General features: G+C 44.5%; 1 protein-coding gene across 2 annotated transcripts in view; it reads left to right on the top strand.

Moving 5' to 3' along the window:
• PITPNC1 (phosphatidylinositol transfer protein cytoplasmic 1) overlaps positions 1 to 15,978 on the top strand; it is a 277,922-nt gene that overhangs the window by 253,477 nt on the left and 8,467 nt on the right. Inside the window, exons 7-9 of one of the 2 annotated variants that reach the window (XM_070060432.1) lie at positions 2,069 to 2,224; positions 5,666 to 5,729; positions 15,761 to 15,879. In XM_070060432.1, coding sequence (XP_069916533.1) covers positions 2,069 to 2,224; positions 5,666 to 5,729; positions 15,761 to 15,879 — 339 coding nt within the window. The remainder of the gene's footprint in view (positions 1 to 2,068; positions 2,225 to 5,665; positions 5,730 to 15,760; positions 15,880 to 15,978) is intronic. The other variant, XM_070060433.1, reaches the window with a different exon arrangement.

Here is a 15,978-nt window from a genome sequence, read left to right on the forward strand (position 1 = left end):
TGGTTAGGTCATAAACTGCCCCTTGACTGGATTGGCTTCCTTGGCTATATAAGCTGCTGTACCAACTGAAATAAATGAGTCTGTGGGCTGCTTGCCTCTGTCCTGCTTTCACCCAACTCCCAGGGTCTGTGTGGTGGCTTCATGCCTCTTGCCCCCACCATGCTCCTCCCCTCAGAACGAATCCACAGCAACAATACAGGTCCTGGGATTTTGGCAAATGGGTCTGCCAGCAGCTCCCCAGGGTCACAGGGGGAGCCATGGTGTTGGGATGCTGGTCCAGATGGTGAGCAGCAACAGAAAGACCTTGTATTCCATGTCAGGACATTTTAGTTGTATCCCAGTGGCACAGTGGGTGCTATGGATGGGCTTGGGGGAGGGGAGTGGTATGGTCAGATTTTCATTTGGGAAGCCCCTCTGGCCGCAGAGTGGGAATGGTGAGGAGGTGGGGAGGATAAGGGCTCTGTTCTGACTTTGTTGTTGGCTTGGTGTTGACCTCATGTGGAGTGGGTTCCTGGAGTGCTCTGTGGTTTCTGGAGGAGCCACCGTGGCGGGAGCAGGCACCATAGCACAGTGGCCTCACAGAGGAGACAGACCTGAAGGGGAAGGCAAGGGCAGCGCCAGGCAGCCGTGTGCCGCCGCAGCCAGCCCCAAGTGCATAAACCTGTCTGTGTGAGCAGTCTGCCTTGACTGCCCAACCTCACCCCTGAGGCACCGGCTGGTCTGAGCTGAGCGGACCAGGGCAGTCCCAGCCAATCTGGTTTTGTATCTCTTCCTGTCTACTTTTCTCCTTGCAGGAGAGGAGACCTTGTTTTCTTGCTTCTGCTCTGCCTGTGAGGCTCCTGTCTTCCCTGGATGCCTCCGTCCACAGAGGCAGGATCAGGAGTCTGGAGAGCAAGCCCAGAGCAGCTCCAAGCCTTCTTCGTGGTTGTAATTGTTCCACATATGTTTCTGAACATCGAGACTGGCTTTTTTTGTATGTTGTTAGTTTACGCATTCCTTCTGCAGTATCTCTGCAGACATGATTGCCAGTGACCTAATCAGTGGCTGATTTCCATCTGGCAATCACTGAGCAAATATTAAGTGGTTACACATTCTTTAAAAACCCTTTTTAATTTTTCTTCTTTCAGTCTTGTAGCTGAGGGATGCCTATTCTCAGCAAATGTTCACCTGTTACATCCAGATCCACACAAAATCACTCCGGGGGTTTCTCTTCTGCCTCTTTGCCTAGCTGCAATACCATAGACGAATTTTGTGTGTTCTTGAACTTCAGTTTGAATCACACAATGTATACACACTTCTGCGTCTGGCTGCTTTTGCTCAGCATAGTATCCTGGGGAAGCAAACATGTTTCCCGCGTGCATCCACCAGCAAACACTTTTTCCTTGTGTGTAGTATTCCACTGTGGGATTATCTGGCTTCCTGCTGATGAATGTCTGGGCTGCTTCCAGTCTCTGTCTATTATGTTGAGAGCTGTTGCAAATGTTCTAGAATGGTCTTTTGGTGGCCATATGCACTCATTGCACCCAGAAATGGAGTTATCAAATCATAGTTAGGCACCTGCTAAGCTCTGCACACACTTGTGGATGCTGCTAGTGACCATCCATGGCGGCTGTATCAGTTTGTACTCCCATTAAAGGACTAGACTTTGTGTGAAGTTTGTTGGCCCTAAAATGAAGGAAAAATACAACACGATATCATAAAATCTAGTCTTAAGTCACTTTTTGGTGACATTTAAATAGACGAGCTGCCTTTTTTTTTTTTTTTTTGCCACTTTATTATGATCTCCCTTTTTCAGAACTGAGATATCATACAATTCAGCCTCTAAATGAGAGCACAGTTCAGTGGTCCTCATATTCACTATCTAACTCCAGAATAATTTCATCATCTGACGGGATGACCTGTCACAGATGTGGCCACCTGTGGTCACATCACATCCCTATGCTTCGCCAGTCCCTGGAGGTCATTAATATACTTTCTCTCTCATATGGATTTGCCTACTCTGGACACGTCATATAGATAGTTGAACTTTTAATGTACCAGTTCCTTTTCTCTGATTGTTTTTTTCTAGGATCCTAAACACTTCAAGTCTGAGAAGACAGGCCGGGGACAGTTAAGGGAAGGCTGGAGAGATAGTCATCAGCCCATCATGTGTTCCTACAAGCTGGTGACGGTGAAGTTCGAGGTCTGGGGGCTTCAGACCAGAGTGGAACAATTTGTACATAAGGTAAGTGATCCAACACCAGTTCCTGCACTGTGGACAAAGTCCCTGTCTTGACTGACAAGTTGAAGTGTGTGATGCACAACAAAATACGCAAGTGCTAAGGCAAAGCCAGGTGACGCATCTGGAAATCACTTTGGGTGCAAATGCATTTCATGTATGGCGTGGTTTCCTTCTCCTAAGAGATGTTTTACACCTCATCTCTCACTCTTTGCCCTCCGTGTCTGTCAGGCAAGTGTATCTAGCAACTGGAGCTTTCAATCCACATTTCTCACTTTGGTATTGGGCTGCTTTGCTTCCAGAGGCACTTGGGAGGGGGCCAGAGGGCTTATCAGTGTGCACAGTTCCCAGGGATCACTCACACTCAAAAGATCCTGCAAATGTAGACACCTAAGGTGGGAGATGGCCCACAAGACAGAAAAAGAAATCCCAGTAGTCCCATTAGATGGCACATCTCGGCATTTCTGCCCTTTAACAATTCTGTTTCTAAAAATGGGGTAACAAACTCATAACACAGATTTCCTTTGGATACCTGTGTTCATGAAACATGGCAATTATGTAGCCGGAACTCACTTGGTGATTTAAATAGCCTCAATGTCTATAACATGACTCTTATCCTCATGGGGAAAAAAAATGAGAAATACAATGTTGCCCATTGCCCTTTGTAGCTGTTCCCAGTTTCACAAAAATAAATAATACCCAGGTGACCTCCATAGTCCAGGTAGGCTAACTCTGTTTATCTTTCCAGTTACAAGCTGATAAAGGGTAGCTTCAGAAATTCTTTTGGAGGCCACTGGAATTTAACCTGGATGCACTGAGCTTTTGGACTTGGACAGATTTGTCTACTGGGATTAGGGACTGGATGACAATGAAAAGTTCAATTCTTCAATCTAGGCCCAAGGAATAGATGGTCAGTTTTGCAGCCCCTCATAGCTTACGTTGATGGTAAGAGACCCTGGGACAAATTTGAGAGCCTGGATGTTTCACTGAGCAGAGAAGGCTGTGGATCCTGCACTGAGCCCCAGTGTGAGATTCAGTGAGATCCGTGGAAATCAAGGGCCAGAGCCTCCTGTTTCCACTCCCAGAAGCAGGAAGGTACCCACAGCTCCCAGATAAACATTTTCCAGCCTCATCTCTGTGTCTAAGGTTGTTTCTTACCTGACTCGCTACAGTGCCCTTTCCGGAAGCTTTTTAACCCAAAATGATCACCTTTGACTAGGGCTGCTCTCATCGTATTCTATTTCCTCTTTCAAAGCGTGTTGAGATTGTCCCACTGTTGTCTTTTCTCCTCACCACTGACTTTGGCTGGTTTTCAGAATCGATTTTGTTGGGCTTTATATATTTTTTTATTTGAAAGGCAGAGAGAGAGAGAGAGAAAGAGAGAAAGATCGCCCAGCTGCTTATTCAGTCCCCAAATGCCTTCAGTGGCTGAGGCTGGGCCAGACCTAAGCCAGGAGCCAGGAACTCCATCCTGGTCTCCCACATGGTTGGCAGGGGCCCAAGTAAATAAGCCATCACCTGCTACCTTCCAGGGTGCACATTAGTGGGAAGCTGGAATGAGAAGCAGAACCAGGGCTCAAAACTAGGCTCTCTGGTATTATATGTGGGTGTCCCAAGCAGTGTCTTAACTATTGTGCCCAGTGTTGGCCTCCAGAATCCATTTTTTTAAAATACCTGTCAGAGGATGCTCTAGTTACAGGCATTCCCCTTGCCCATTTCCAAATATAATGAAGTGTGATCAAGCCCCTGAAACACACCTGCTCTGGCACATAAGTCACTAATGAGTATCTGAGGCCAGCATTTGAATGGATCTGAAGTGCCAGGCATGCCTTTCTCTGAACACCTTTGTTTTTTAAGAGTCTATTCACGGTTAGGGGGGGGGGGGGGAATGTTGGAAAGCAGAGCCATTAGCACATTATTGAATTCTTGTTTCCAGCCGACAGCTGTGTTGTGCTCAATGTAATAGGGTGTATTTACTGATGCCTGGATGCTGTTCTTTTGAATTCCATGAATTTGACACACTCAGCACTGTGCGCTGTTTCTTACATTCAGTACATGTCTCCTACTTCCAAATCCTAAAAAGCCTCACCAGGTATCCAAAGGCCAGGAGTAATAAACACTTCATGATAAACGCTTCCCTTGTTTTTGTAAATTCACCAAATGCAAATCCATCATTTACTGAAACGTGCTTGAGCCCTTCAGGAGAGATTTGTGACAATCACTGGACTTGTTTGGCAGAAAGAAAGGAATGTTAGAGGGAGACTGTGAGCTTGCAGGAAACATTAAAAACAAATTTATGCAGGGCGAGACAGGAAACCATGAGAGCACGTGAACAGTATCACACACACACACACACACACACACACACAGGGTCTGAGCGATCTTCCTTAGCTCTCTGTTATCATGACATGTCACCCTAAGTAACCACTTCATTCCTTTTGTCTCCAGCCAACCCTATCACTCCCATTATGTTCTATTCTACTTGAGGTCTCTTGTTTCATCTCTTTCGATCACAGTTGACTGGGAGCAGACATTTGGCCTAGCAGTTAGGATGCCAGCCAGCATCCCACATCAGAGTGCCTGGGTTCAATGCCTGGCTGTAGCTCCGGACTCCAGCCTCCTGCCATCCCAGCTCTTGGGAAGCAGTAGGTGACAGTTCAAGTACTTGGGAGCTTGGAGCTCCTGGCTTCAGCCTGGCCCAATGCCAGCCCTTGTGGGCATTTGGGGAGTCTGCCAGCAGATGGAGGCTCGCTCTCTCTCTCTCTCTCTCTCATTCTCTCATTCTCTTGACCTCTCAAATTAATTAGCTGATTGATTTTTAAAATAGTAAGTTTGCTAAGCTGCTTTTCCCACCCCGATCCCATAAAAGTTGAACCTAGAAGAATATTTATTCATCTTGTATCCTACACCTTCTTTTATTTTTTTAAAAGGTTGAATCAGTATTTGCGATATTTCATCAGAGAACAGGGAGTGTTAAGGGCTCTTTGTGTAGAAGTGGCTCACTGCCCGGAAAAGCATTCTTGATTTCCAGCATGTAGGACCTCCTGGTACCAGTGAGTTATGTACACCCTCCCACAAATGAAAAGTAGACACTGTTTCGGTTAAAGATAAATGGAGAGAAGAGCCCCAAGGTGATTAGTCTAGAGAGTCATTCAGATCACTGCTGCGTGACTGCCGAGCAGTTGTCATCACTCTTCACACATCCCCAACCCAAGTCTCAGATGAGACAAAGAAACTAATTTCCAGCAAGTATGCATACACCATGCAGAGGGCCGGGGGTGAGCAGGCACATGATCTGTGTGTCTCAGTCTATAATTGTCACCACATACTGATGGAGGGATTGAGAGAGCGCTCATCACCAGGATTCCCCGAATGGGAAGCAGTCTGTTTTCCAAATAGTTTTCATCTAACGTGGTATTGTTTCAACCTCCGCCTTTTGCTTTCCAGGTGGTCCGAGACATTCTGCTGATTGGACATAGACAGGCTTTCGCATGGGTTGATGAGTGGTATGGTAAGTCAACTTCCCCACACTAACTTGGAGAACCTTTTCTTAACATGTGGACTTGGACTTCTGGCCATTTGGTTTCAACTGCTACCTAGAAGGACAAAAACAGAGGCAGGCTGCTGCTTCCTGTATTGGAAACAGCACTGTCCGCTAGGCATAATGAGATGTAATGCAGAAGCTTGGGCTAAACACAGAACTATTGATTAAGCGGGACCTCAGTGTTTCTGATGCTTGTCATTTGATACACAGAGCTCCCTCATTCTCTGTTGGATGGGTTTCAGACCCAATTCAGTGCATCCCAAATGACTATTCAGGATCAAAGCTGTCTGAAGTATCACGTCAAGTGAACACAGTTCTTTGATTCAGAAAACACTTGAAACAATTTGTCACCAGATACATAAAGATTCTGCAAAACTTTCAGAGCAGACAGAGGCAGAGGTGCCTTGTTAATTCTAATTGAAACTATCCTGGCCTTTTTTCATGACCTAGGAAGAGTTAAACAAGTTCTGCACATTTCCAATAAATAAAAACAAGGTTTGCTTCATTCCATGATGGATGGACCATCCTTCCCAGACCCTCTGCATGCCTGTTCTGTCCACACAAATCCTCTGCATTCCCAGAATCAGTCATCAGATAGCTCTTGTCCTGGCTATAAATAGAAATGAACACACCCAGGGGGTGACTTAGGTTAGATCTGATTTTCAGGTTGGTTATCCAGTGAAATGCCCTCCTCCTTGGCCTTTCCCTAAGTCACATTATCTGTCCTGAGTGTAACCTGGATTGCATTCTGGTCCTTTTCCATCATTGTTCCACCAATTCTCTCCCTGTTCTTAGCAGAAGGCACGAACATTAAAGTAAAAACATACAGTGGATGAAACAGGCAAAGACAGTGATGGTTATTAATGTTGTTAGCTATTTCTGAGTTGCGTTTAGAAAGGCATGGTTCTGTAGGCTATGGATTTATTTTATTTTTGCAATTTTCCCAGATCTGCACCTTCGAAAGAGCCAATGCATCTTCGCATGTCTGTCCAAATACAGATCATCATTTAATCTCTAATCACACACTCCCCCATGCTGTGCTCATGTAGTAAGAGCACTGGCTTGTCACATTGTCACGAAGTTCCCCAAAGACCTGTCCATTTGCGGTCGTCTTTTGTGAGACAGGTGGAAGGAGTCTCCTGTGACGACTTCCTCTCATCCTCAAATATTTCTAGTGTGTTCTTTGTAGGGAGCTTTATTCAGATTCTCAGAGGGAGCACAAACCACAAAAAAGAGGTTAAGAACTCCTGGTCTCTTTTGTACTCCTTGGAGCCGAAGGTTTCCTTGCTACCAATACCAAGGGCATAGCAAAATGATATCCAAAGACTCATGAGCTCATACTGATTAGAAGTTTGGCAAAAGAACCGACACCTGAAGCGCCAAAAATCTGCCACTCTGAAGACTCAAAGACAGGCAGTTGGATAGGTTTCTCTCTAGGGCCTGAGTGCCAAAGAGGGCTTTTCAGAAAAGGCGACATCAGAAAAAGCAGCCATGTTCTGATCAAAAGGACAAAACGCCAGGAAGCTCTATATCAGAAAAGCAGGTTTGATTAGAGGTGGGTTTGATAGGAAGTGAAAGAAGTACAGGGCTTTCTAGTGAGTGACTGTCTGGGCACAGAGCGGACCGACAGACTCTTCTCTAGCTCAGCTGAGCCTAGGGCAAGGAAGCAATCTAAGGATTTTTAATGGGGGAGAGAATCCTCAAATTACCCAAAGCTAGAATAGTGCATCAAAGGAAATGGGAGATGTCCAGTCTAGAGAACCTTTGAGAACACTTAGGTATTTACTAAGGAAGAGTTAGATGGAGACAGTTAACAACTCCAGGAACCTATTGCCCAAAAAGCACTTTCTGTAAATAAACACTCCCAAAAAGCCCCAGTGTGGCCATTAGTGGGTGTAAATCATCAAGGTGCCTGGAATCCCCAGAATAGGTCTCCACTCGCTGTGTCCCAACCAAAACAAGCAGCAGTTTTCACTCAGCAAGGCATCTGAGAACCGCACCATCCACTTCCGGTCAACCCTGCAGGCTTCCACACCCTCAGCTGAGCTGCTGGCCAGGCACACATGCAGAACTCAGTCAATCAAATGACCGGAAATGGTCCCTGCCCACACAGTGTCTTCTCAGTCCTTTGTTCAAGGAAACTGTGGGCCTTTCAGGCAAATGGGTGTGTTACTGTCACCGAGGCCAAGCGCCCACCCATCTTGGCTACCTGAAATTGCTCATTTTTCTTTGGCGTGTTTAGGCTCGGTGAGACTCTTCAGTAGTAAACCTGGGAAACGTCCAAAGTAAAGAAACCCTCACCTATCACTGTATTCACAGTGTATAGCACTGGTTTCCTAAGCAACTGGACCTGCAACATCAGCATCCCCCAGGTACTTGTTAGAAATACAGAGACCCAAGCCCTATCCCAACTCTGCAGACTCAGAAACTCTGGGTATGTAGTTCAAAAATCTGTTTGAACAAGCCTTCTGGAAGATTCTAGAGCTGGGCAAAGTTTCAGAACTACTGGTTTATAGCATAGGCTGTAAACCAGATTGGATTGCAAGGACAGTTTAATTTAGTCCAAATAGGTTAGACTAGACTACCAGAGAAGTCTTCAGGCCAACTGCCAAACCCCACTGAGAGTTAGGAAAAAAGCACTCCGTTTAGACAGATGAATTAGAAAATGGCATCCCTTCTGGGCAGACTCTGCAGGTGTCATGGGTGTGGCTGAATTTTGGCCCCAGTCTGTCCACTGGCTGTATGTTCATACACTGCACAAACTGTACACCCTAATGCAGGGGCAGCCTTGGATAGCACCATCTCTAATGCTCAATTAAGAGTCAAGGAAAAATAAAAGATATTGTAGAGGATGGTGATCTTTTTCTCACCCAAGGACTAATTCTGCATCTCGTCTGAGTTCCAGCATTTGACAGTCACGAAACTGTTTCCCTAAACAGATGTTATTCTGCTCATGTTCATTGTAAAGCACAACCATTTCTGTGTTGGAGGAGTTGAGTTTGTCTTTCAAAGCTCTAACTGGGCTTTATCCGTGAGCTGTGGGTCTCTCTGCAGGGCTAGAACCCTCATCAGAAAAGCAACAAGAACACACTTCACAAGATGGAGTGATCTGGGAGATGGATAAAAATAGGCAGCCAGGCTTCACAAAAGCATGGTTTTGCCTCACAAATCTGACGGTATTTTGAGAGAGGAACACAGAAGATTGCCAGAGGGAGCCTGGGACTGGTGGAATCTCATGAATGTCTTTGAAAATCTGACTCTTCCCAAAAAGTATGGGGTGGGGGGGAGTTCTGGCTCGTGTAGATGAAACTATGAAAAGTCACATAGAAATCAGCCTGGGCCGGTGCCTGAGAGTGAGTGAGGCAAGCTCAGGGTGGACAAGGAAGCCTGCCAGGGGCTCCCATTCTGCGGTTGAGTTCAACCGGGCAGCATTTCCCAATGACCCCCTGCTTTCTGAGATAGGAACTTGAGTGCTGGCTCTTACGCAACATTTTCTGTGGGTGTTCATGTACATTTTTCTGGGGAGAGAGCCCATAGCTTTCCATCAGATTTTCCAAAAAAAAAAAAAAAAAAAAATCTGTGAACCTTTCCATGCATACCCATTACTCCAATTAGAACTACAGAAAAAGCCCCAACTCGAGGTTACAGTTCTAGATCTGAGTGGGTTGAATGACATGGAAAGAGTTTGCACCAACCTCAAGGGTTGGCTATTCTCTCTACAAAGAGGTGGAGCCACCTTAAGCTCTTTGTAACAAGCATTCATTGAATTTATAATCACTTAATGGGTTAAAAAGTGTTACTTCCCAAAAGGTGATCACCATTTTCCTGGAGCCAGAGTGATCTCCAATCTAATTAATTCATGGTTTCTGGAGCCTCCCTCCCCCAACTGCTTGTTCAAGACTTCCATTTTTTCTCAGAATGAGAAAAAAATGACTTCTATTTTGGCTGAGGGAACTAGAACTCGAGGGAAAATGTTTGTAGAGGGAAATCAGGAAATAAGAGCATGCCACTGGGTGGGTTGCTGCGTGAGAGCGTAAGGCTCTCGTTTTTAAAACTGGAGCTGCTGGGGCTGGCGTTGTGGCGTAGCGGGTAAAGCTGCCGCCTGCAGTGCCAGCATCCCATGTGGGTGCCAGTTCAAGTCCCGGCTGCTCCTCTTCTGATCCAGCTCTCTGCTGTGGCCTGGGAAAGCAGTGGAAGATGGCCCAAGTCCTTGGGCCCCTGCACCCATGTAGGAGCCTCAGAAGAAGCTCCTGGCTCCTGGCTTAGGATCGGCACAGCTCTGGCCATTGAGGCCATCTGGGGAGTGAACCAGTGGATGGAAGACCCCTCTCTCTCTGCCTCTCCGTTTCTCTCTGTGTAACTCTGACTTTAAAGTAAATAAAAAATAATAATAATAAATCTTTAAGAAATAAATAAATAAAAGTTTAGCTGCCGCACCTGGGTAGCACAGTGACAGAAAATTCATTTGGTGCAGGGTATTTATAGCTTCTTTGTGTGTTTGGCTGACTTTCTTTTTTTAAGATTTATTTTATTTATTTGAAAGTCAGAGTTATAGAGAGGCAGAGGCAGAGAGAGAGAGAGGTCTTCCATCCACTGGTTCACTCCCCAGATGGCCTCAATGGCCAGAGCTGTGCCGATCCTAAGCCAGGAGCCAGGAGCTTCTTCTGAGGCTCCTACATGGGTACAGGGGCCCAAGGACTTGGGCCATCTTCCACTGCTTTCCCAGGTCATAGCAGAGAGCTGGATCAGAAGAGGAGCAACCGGGACTCCAGCCGGCACCCATGTGGGATGCTGGCACTGCAGGCAGCAGTTTTACCTGCTATGTCACAGCACCAGCCCCTTGGCTGACTTCTATCCTGACAGCCTTGCAAATGTATGCTCTTGCCTCCACTTCTTATGAAGTCAACCTGGCTTCCTTAAAAATCAAGTAATTTAAAGTTGAAAGACTAGGACAGTGTATTTCCAAAGAGAGTTAATATTTATAGTAAGAAATCAAAAATTCAAGCACAGAAAAAAATTAAGAATGAATAGATAAATCATAGAAGAAATACAATGGCCACTACATTCACTACTAATCACAAGTGTAATGAAAACAAGAACATAAGACATTTGCCTTTCTGATAGAAAAAATCTTAAGAGATTAATAATATCCAGTTTTAGATAGAAAATGATGAAGTACAAAATCACTGTTAAAGTGGTAAGTACAAAGAACATGTGACCCAGCCACTCCACTTCCAGAATTTGTTCTTAAGAAATACATAGGTGCTTCCGAATGCATGTACAAAGCTATTCTGTGTGGTGGTGTTTATGAAAGCTAATAGATAGTGTCAGTATAAATGCCCGTTAACAGGACTATGGTCAAGGAAATTATGATGCAACCACACCATGAATATTGTGTGCAGCAGTTACAAAGAATAAGGGAGTTCTTTCCATTACTGTAAAAAGCAAGTTAAAACCGTATTTTCAATATGTATAGTATAGTATATGATCTTATAATTCCTATATGTAAAAATAAATAACTAAACCAGGAGGGACATACATGAGTATGTGATTTCATAGAATAAAAAATACGCCAGTGTATTCCTCCAGCTTTTTTGTTTTTGTTTTTTTTTTTTTTGTTTTTTTTTTTTTTTGTTTTTTTTTTGTTTTTTTTTTGTTTTTTTTTTTTTTTTTTTGACAGGCAGAGTGGACAGTGAGAGAGAGAGACAGAGAGAAAGGTCTTCCTTTGCCGTTGGTTCACCCTCCAATGGCCGCCGCTGCAGCCGGCGCACCGCGCTGATCCAATGGCAGGAGCCAGGAGCCAGGTGCTTTTCCTGGTCTCCCATGGAGTGCAGGGCCCAAGCACCTGGGCCATCCTCCACTGCACTCCCTGGCCATAGCAGAGAGCTGGCCTGGAAGAGGGGCAACCGGGACAGAATCCGGCGCCCCGACCGGGACTAGAACCCGGTGTGCCGGCGCCGCAAGGTGGAGGATTAGCCTATTGAGCCACGGCGCCGGCTTCCTCCAGCTTTTAATGGTGTCATCTCTGGGAGAAGAAATAGGATTGGTGGGAGAAGGTCACATAAATTAAACTCTTTTCTCCCCATAATCTGGGACTATGTGAACAATTTAATGGAACATAATTCACGCATTACTTGAATGAGTCCCTAAACATATAACAATTGAAAATGATATTTTATACAAAAAAGAAAATGGGGAGGCAACCTAAGATTCATATGGTTGAGGTCTATTTTGGTCAATGCAAGCCTTCAGTTCAGAGTTTAGGAAACCAAGATTCTTCAAGTAGTGAATCCCCCTGGTCAGACTTCTTTGTCAGAACTGGGTTGGTGGTAGAGGGGGAGATTGTGGTCTCCATCCAGTCACCTGGGGGAGGAGAAGGTGCTACCAGGCCCAGGGCAGTGCGACTTCCACACCCTGATAGCCGAGACCTGGGGCCTGTTTTCCCCTCGCCTAAGGGGAGGCAGGAAGGAGTAGGGAAGAAATGGTCAGGAAGAAGAGAACAGGACAAGGAGATTTCGTCCCACTACAGTGCAGTGAGGTGGGCACTGTACCCCAGGATACTTCAGTGCCGATTCTGTCAGCAGGCTCAGAGACATTAGGATGAACCTTCCGATAAGAGTCCTGTGCTCATCCCAGCACTTTCTTAGACCAGGTGACTAGCCCCAATGTTCCTTGTTCAAGAAGGTTTTACTTAAGGAGCCGTTATTTGAGAAAGATAAAGTATGGCTTTTCAAAAACCTACAAATTGAAAGTTTATTAGTTACCAATTTATTTTCAAAATAATTGACCTAGGGTTCCTTTAATTAGGATTGTGTGTGCTACATGTACGCATTTGTTTGTAGAAGCAAAGAGATGTGAACCTAAATTGTTAGAAGACACATTGGTCATTGAAAATCAATCAGTAATGAAGATGAATCACCCCCGAAAGTGTAATCTGTCCCCCAGGCACAGGTCATTGGGTTTATTAAAACTTGACTCGCATATAGATTTGGCGGTAATATATGTTGCAGAAGCAAGACACGATATGTTTCACCCAGAAACTCTGGACAGGAACATTTTCACTTGATTAAGATGGCCATAAATGACGGAGACAGATGCTGGGAATCTTTACATCATTCCCAGATACATTTATGGTTTGTGGAGATAGTTAAGCATCAGTGGAGACCAAATAATCATTTTTTAGAGAACTGTTCTCCTAAGATGTTCATTTTTATGTGATCTAATTGGGAGAATGTTTATCATTACATGGAATCTTCTGAAATGTTATTTCCTCTTTAAAAAAAGAATGAGTTGTTCCTAGGATGATCGAAAATTTCACAAAAGTATATCTTTTCCTTACTACTTCCAAATCAATGGATTCATCTGTAATGACCCCAGATAATTGATTTTTAAATAATGCTCTCCTTTCTTACACAAGTAATACATATTTGATGCAGAAGATTTAGAAAATATACTCAAGTAAAAAGAAGGAAGTGATCTGTAGCTCCTCAAAATAATCACCGCTAACATTTTTTTAAAAGATTTATTTATTTATTTGAAAGTCAGAGTTACACAGAGAGAGAGGGAGAGAGAGAGAGAGGGAGAGAGAGGTCTTCCATCCACTGGTTCACTCCCCAGTTGGCCTCAATGGTCAGAGCTGTGCCGATCCAAAGCCAGGAGCCAGCAGCTTCTTCCAGGTCTCCCACGTGGGTGCAGGGGCCCAAGGACTTGGGCCATCTTCTACTGCTTTCCAGGCCATAGCAGAGAGCTGGATCGGAAGTGGAGCAGCCGAGACTCAAACCAGCGCCTATATGGAATGACGGCACTGCAGGCAACAGCTTTACCTGCTACATTACAGTGCTGGCCCCCACTGTTAACATTTTAAAATGTATGCTTTTGGTGTTATTAAATGGAGATAATGCTTTTCTGACACCAATGATTAGTTATATGATGTATACAATTTCTATCTGCTATTCTTTATATAACAATGTGAATATGAATGCTATATCTGTATAGGAATGCTAAATATTCTTCCTCCTGATTTTTAATGATCACATTCCACTGTCAGTCGCTTGAATTGTTTTCAATTTTTCCGAACAAGTTTGTAACAAACATCTTTGTTGCTAAATCCTTCAGCACACCCATAAAATAGATCTGTCTTTGAAAGCCCACAGTCACATAGTCAAGTCCTCCCTTAGAATGGAGCTAATTAAAGATAAAGAATAATTTCTGCTGTGGTTCACTAGGGTATAAAAACTAAGACTCCTTTGCATGTGTCTTCCAAACTTCCATCCTGCCTGTTGGGGTCTTTAGGGGATAATAACGTCAGACACGTAGAGAGAAACTTCTCAAAGTTTTAAACTTCCAACTAAAAATGACCTCTTCATACTCATTCCAGGTGTATTTATGTTTAAAAATTTTTGATACCCAGCCATTGCAATTAAAGTGATTGTGTTGAAAGAATGTGTTGCTATGAACTAAGATGCACTTGTTCTAATCGCACAATGGCATCTTTCTATTGCTGTCGGTTACCTCAATTTTCTAAAAGATAAGCATGCTCTTTGCCTGGCCGGACCACTGCTTAGCATTCTTGATGTTTACATTGCTTTCGGAGAGTGCCTATGACTGATGATTTCAGGGTACTGGGTGGGGATCAGCAGCTTTGGTGAAATAGTCCAGGCTGGATTTAGAGCCTCCCTCTGCCTTGGCCCTAGACCACGGCAAATTAAATCATAAACTTCTGGCAAGTCTGCCCTTTGGAGAGGAATAGACTCTCACATGACACATGGATTGATATAAAAAGACACTGAACCACGTGATGCAAAAATACTTGCGCAAAAATTCCAGCTGTGAATCCCCACTGCAAATCCCCACTGAGCCAATTAGCGATCAGGGTGGTTGATGAAGCAGTGGTTGAGCAGACCTTCATCCGTGAAAAGACACGACGTTAAATCCTGCCCACAGAGCAGCAAAGGAATGCCCATCTGGGGAAATTGCTGATAAAGTGCTGTGAGTGCGCCTAGGGATGGAGGTGGGGAGAGATACAACAACAGAGCTGTCATTGTTATGCATTTCACATACTGAAGATAGATGGGTCTCTTCTTTATCAGCTGAATTAAGACAGTTTGTCACCCTCTGCACTATTGACATTTTGGACCAGAGAATTCTCTCTTGGGGGCTGGGGGACCTCTGCTTTGTAGGACGTTCTGCATCATCCCACAGGATGCCAGTGGCACCCCTTCCCCACCTGCAACAGCCAAAATGTCAAAAAAAAATCACTCCCCATGGAGAACCACTGGAATAAGAAATCATTATCCTGAAATATCGAAAAACTGCAAACTTAGGCCAAAAATCATGTCATGTGCCATTTTATTTATAGATCAGCATGGGTGGAAGTAGTGCCAGCCATCTTCAAGCTGTTAGGCTAGACTCACAGTTCCATGTAGACCTGCGCTCTCTGACACGGTGTATTCTGCACAAAAAGCTATCTCTGTGTGAGTGCGGATTGCACCCAATCTCACATCTACCAGTGAATGTCACTGCTCTGCCTTGTACATCCTGACTCCTACGATAGCAATGCAAGTGTCCTTTAGGTTGTTGAATGCGTGGATTAAAGGATCTCTAAATCTATTTTGAAAGGTATATGGAAGGTAAGTATTAAACCAAACAAGCCTGACCCTCTATCCCTAAAGGGATCTTCTAACAAAGCTTTAGGAGATCTCGGGCTGCAGCACTGCCCATGTGCTAATACTTTCTCCCCACCACGCTCACTCTTCAAGAATCACCCCTAAACAATTTCCAGTCTTCTCTGTTCTAAGACTATTTGACTTAACTTCCTTGCCCTCACTTCTCCTTTGGCTGGTTTAGCTAACTTTATGACTCATTTTTCATAAAGTTAGCCCGTTCCCTGCTTTTTAAAATCTCTTTGGCCTCTGCTAAGCTGCCATCTTTCCTTATAGTCTGCCCATTGAAAGTTTGCATTTAATAACGGAAGTTGCCAACGTCTTGACCTCTTTCAGATATGACAATGGATGATGTTCGGGAATACGAGAAAAACATGCATGAACAAACCAACATAAAAGTTTGCAATCAGCATTCCTCCACTGTGGATGACGTAGACAGCCAGGCCCAAACAAGTGTATGTAGAATTTTTCAAACATGTTGCCCACCCTCTACCAAAACGCACACGTGAACTGACCTTTGAAATCCTCCAAACGCTCGGTTCCCAACCTTCCAG

The sequence above is a fragment of the Oryctolagus cuniculus genome, chromosome 17 (genome assembly GCF_964237555.1).
Source record: "Oryctolagus cuniculus chromosome 17, mOryCun1.1, whole genome shotgun sequence".
NCBI classification, from domain to species: Eukaryota; Metazoa; Chordata; class Mammalia; order Lagomorpha; family Leporidae; genus Oryctolagus; species Oryctolagus cuniculus.